Raw genomic sequence first — 3,955 nt, forward strand, 5'->3', positions numbered from 1 at the left:
ATCCTCCTGCCACTCTCCTGCCACAGGTCCCCATTCATCGTGGTCCACAAGGCCCTGTGCACTCTGCCCCCTGTCAGCCTCTCCAGCATCACCTCCCACTCAGGCCTGCTGGCTTTGCGGGCTCCAGTCACGATGGTCTTCACTCAGATTTTGTTCTCCCCACAAGCCTTCTTGCCTCACAGCCTTTGCACATGCTGTTCCCTCTGACTAGACACCTTTCCCTTAATTCCTCACCTTGTTGACTCCTCCTCATTCTTTAGTGCTTGGTTCAAATGTGGCTTCAGCAGAGACATCTTGGCCCCCTGGGGGACAGTCACACCCCAGTGACACACCTTCAGAGCACCCTGTGCTTTTCTCAGCTCCCGTACCAACATGGTTAACCAAGTAGTTGGGTGTTTAATATCCGTCCAGTTCCGCCCTTAGACCTGTGAGAGGGGTCTCTGCCCTGCCATGGGTCCCACTTTAGCTCTGGACCCTCTCTGTCTGTGCCTCTCCCCCCAGGATGAGGCATCTTTGGCGCCCCCTTGGAGCCCAGGCCCATCCCTTTAGACCATGCTTCTGACACGTGGGACCCCAGGCCCATTCCCTCAGAGGGTGGACCATGTGGGGTGACCAAGGGGCAGCAGATTGCACTGCTGTGTTCACCTGTGTGCACCTCCCCTTGGGCCAGGATGCTCTGAGGGTGGGAAGATATGGTGTGTGTGGCTGAGAGCAGAGCCAGCTCTTCTCATGCCAGCCATCTGGGCATGAATTCAGAAGAGTCAAAGAGGTTTATGTTAGAACCTGGCCTTCGGGGATTCCCTGGCGGTCCAGTGGTTAGGGACTCCTTGCTTTCACTGCCTAGGGCGCAGGTTCGATCCCTGGTTGGGGCACTAAGCTCCCAGAAGCCGCATGGCAAGGCAAAACAAAAAAACCCTGGCCTCCCAGGTCATTATGAAAGATATTTGTCAAAGTAGGAGAATAGAACACATTTTATTGAACACTTGTTAGCTTGATTTATAGCTTTACAATATGCTGACGTATGGTATGAGGCCCTCCACTTGTACTCTTGCCCCAGCCCCTCTGGCATTAGGGGTGGGCTTCGGTCAGCCCTGCCCACCGAACCATAAGCTCCACCAGGGAGGCAATGTGCGGTACCCCTGCCCCAGAGCACAGTGCCTGGCACAGAAGAGCAGATAATAAATATTGGCTGTGAGAAACAAATGAGATAATCCAAGTAAAATGCTTGATATGGTGCAAATGTCAATAAATATTAGCTATTATTGTTTGAACACATGAACGGGTAGGTGGGGCAGGGGGCTGAGACCCATATACTGAGGTGGTTTGTATACAAGAAGGGAAGGGGGGCTGATGGCCGCAGCGTTCACGCTTCCTTTTCTGAGGATGTGCCCTCCTTCCCCCTACCCATCAGGTCTCTCTCCCAGCTCTTCGCGGCAAGGTGGGCACCAGGGAGGCCTACCTGCAGCCAAGGCACTGAGAGGGGCTAGGAGCTCCTGCCAGTGCTATACCCCCTCCCCACAGAGAAGAACAGCTGGGGCAGATTCCCTCTTTGCCTTCAGGGACCTCCCCAGGCCCAGACAGAACCCACTCAGCTTAGTTTCCCTGCTTTACCATAAGGCCATGCTGGGGTTGAGGGGTAGCTGAAAGGATTGATTTCACCCTCACAGGAGGGTGTGAGAGGTGTGAGAGGAGCCTCTGGTGTGAGAGGAGCCTGACCTTGGGAGTCAGATCACCCACCAGACCCTGAACAAGGCACTTTACCTTTGTACGCCTCAGTTTCCTCATCTGTAAGACGGGATTACTAGTAGAAATGGTGCATGTCAAGTGGCAGGTGCAGGGTACACATTTAGTGACCAGGAAGAACGCTTGCACAGAGCACAAGTGGATCAGGGAGGGCAGAGGCCCAGAACCCCAACAGGAAAGTCAATGAAGAGGGTCTACAGCCAGCCAGTGATTGGGCCTGGCAGGAGCTTGAGCCCAGAGGCCGGGGGAAAGGCAGCTTCAGCTGCCCGCTGGAGGCCCGGCTCAGTCCTGTTTCCGCAGCAGGGAGGTTGTCGATTGCTGCTTCATGATGGGCACAGTGCCATGCACGGGGCCGGGGACCCACAGGGTCTCCCTGAAGGCCTCCACCAGGTGCAGGCCTGTCAAAGCCAGGAAGCCCTTCGGCCAAATTCCTCCTCGCAACAGGGGCCGTCCCAGAAAACTCTCCCCCCACCCCCTCATTCTCGCATATGCACAGTAGGTGGCGCTGTGATAGAGAACAGAGGCCCATTAACCACCAAACAGGCCAAATCAGAGGAAAAAAAAAAAAAAAAAAAAAAAAAATTGAAAAAAAAAAAGTAAAGCTGTCACTGTTTGCAGATGACATGATACTATACATAGAGATTGCTAGGAATTTGTACATGCAATGTACTTGAGCCTGGAGAGAGTTGATGGTTCTCTGGGAGTTAAACTTCCCAGGAGTAAAAAAAAAAAAAAAAAAAAATCACATTTTGCGAACTGCCCACCAGGGGTCACCATACCCTCAGAACCGAGAGGTGCAGAACTCGCACCGGCCTGCGGACTGGTGGGAGGCGGAGGGTCTCAGAGATAGAGTCCAGCCGCCCCGCTTCTATGCAGGACCACTGTCGCCGCCCCCACTCCCAGGTCCGCAGCGCCAGCAGCGGGGGTAGGGGTGCGGGCCCGCGGTCAGTGCGGCGGGAAGACGTCTGCGCACTGCTGCAGGATGAGCTCCACCACCTGGTTCTGGAACACCATGGTCATGGGCATGCTGGCTTCCTCTGTCTCGGGCCGCAGCAGCGTGGGCCCGAACACTATGGCCACGCTCTGCACGGACATGCGGTTCTGTTCTCCGTGCTCGATCACCCTGTGGTGGGGGTGGGGTGGAATCAGGGCCCAGAGCTGGCGGGAGGCGTGCGGGGGAGGGTCCTATCAGGCCCGCCTCCCCATTCCCGTGCGGCTCACCGGCTCACCTGCACAGGTGCTGGAAGAGCAGCCGCATTGTGTCGTGGTTGGGGGCGGGCAGCGAGCGCACCAGGCTCTGAACACAGCGGCTGCGCTGGGCCTGGTCCTGCATCTCTGGGCAGGGGAAGGGTCAGAGGCAGAGAGAGGAGAGGGAGGGAAACAGAGGGGGCTGACTTCCAGTATTTTGCGGGGGAGGTCCCAGCCAGACGGGTGCCTGAGGCAGCCCAGCCCCACCCCTACCCCATCCGCCCCACCTCCCCCAGGCGCTCACTGATGGCCGCGATGAACTGGGGGAAGTGCGAGAAGGGGAAGAGGGGCTCGGGCAGCTCTCGAAAGAAGAGCTTCAGGGCGCCGGTGATTACGTGGACGTCCTCCCAGCGTCCGTCGTCCAGGTCCAGACGTTCATCTGCGGAAAGGGGGGAGGGGAGGAAGAGGAGGTCAGCATCCCTTTGCGCCCTCGGGCCTGGGGCAGGGACAGGGGACGGGCCTCACCGTGGTCCACCTTATAGCGCAGCTTCTGGATGGTGGCCAGGTTTCCACTGATGCGGTATAGACCGTCGATGTCCAGCCCTGCAGCGGAGGGAGGTGCTGACCGCGGGTTCGGTGGGATGGCGCTAAAGCCCCTGCTATGATTCCTGCGCAGGAACTCCCGTTTTTTCCCCCTCGACCCTGTGCCCCCCGGGGGTTCCGTCTGGGGTCCTGGAAGGAGGCCTTCAGGCTCCCGGAATGCCAGGCCCAGCCGGCCGGCGCGCTTACGTACCCCGGGCCTCGACGGCGCGGATGCACTGCTGCACGAAGCGCGGCACCTGGCTCCTCTCGCGCTCACACAGCACGGCCAGCGCGCAGCCGAACACCTGGTCTGGGGGAAAGGCTCGTCAGCGTCGCCTCGCCCCTGCGCCACCGGCGCCCAGCTCTCCGGGTCCCTCCTGTACCTTTGATGTAGCCCTTCTCCCGCAGCGACTGCAGCGTGGGCCGCTTCCGCAGGAACTTG

The 3,955-nt window shown here is 58.5% G+C and overlaps 1 protein-coding gene across 1 annotated transcript in view; it reads right to left on the bottom strand.

The window, feature by feature from the left end:
- Nucleotides 1–2,688: 2,688 nt before the first annotated feature.
- The window catches only part of ARHGAP27 (Rho GTPase activating protein 27), a 29,492-nt gene continuing 28,225 nt past the window's right edge, over nucleotides 2,689–3,955 (bottom strand). The window contains exons 14-19 of the mRNA XM_007455144.1: nucleotides 3,897–3,955; nucleotides 3,725–3,823; nucleotides 3,457–3,534; nucleotides 3,236–3,370; nucleotides 2,973–3,078; nucleotides 2,689–2,866 (exon numbers count right to left, since the gene is read on the bottom strand). The exon at nucleotides 3,897–3,955 is cut by the window's right edge and continues 8 nt beyond it. Coding sequence (XP_007455206.1) covers nucleotides 2,689–2,866; nucleotides 2,973–3,078; nucleotides 3,236–3,370; nucleotides 3,457–3,534; nucleotides 3,725–3,823; nucleotides 3,897–3,955 — 655 coding nt within the window. The remainder of the gene's footprint in view (nucleotides 2,867–2,972; nucleotides 3,079–3,235; nucleotides 3,371–3,456; nucleotides 3,535–3,724; nucleotides 3,824–3,896) is intronic.

This window comes from Lipotes vexillifer, unplaced genomic scaffold (genome assembly GCF_000442215.2).
Source record: "Lipotes vexillifer unplaced genomic scaffold, Lipotes_vexillifer_v1.1 scaffold1639, whole genome shotgun sequence".
Lineage (NCBI taxonomy): Eukaryota > Metazoa > Chordata > Mammalia > Artiodactyla > Lipotidae > Lipotes > Lipotes vexillifer.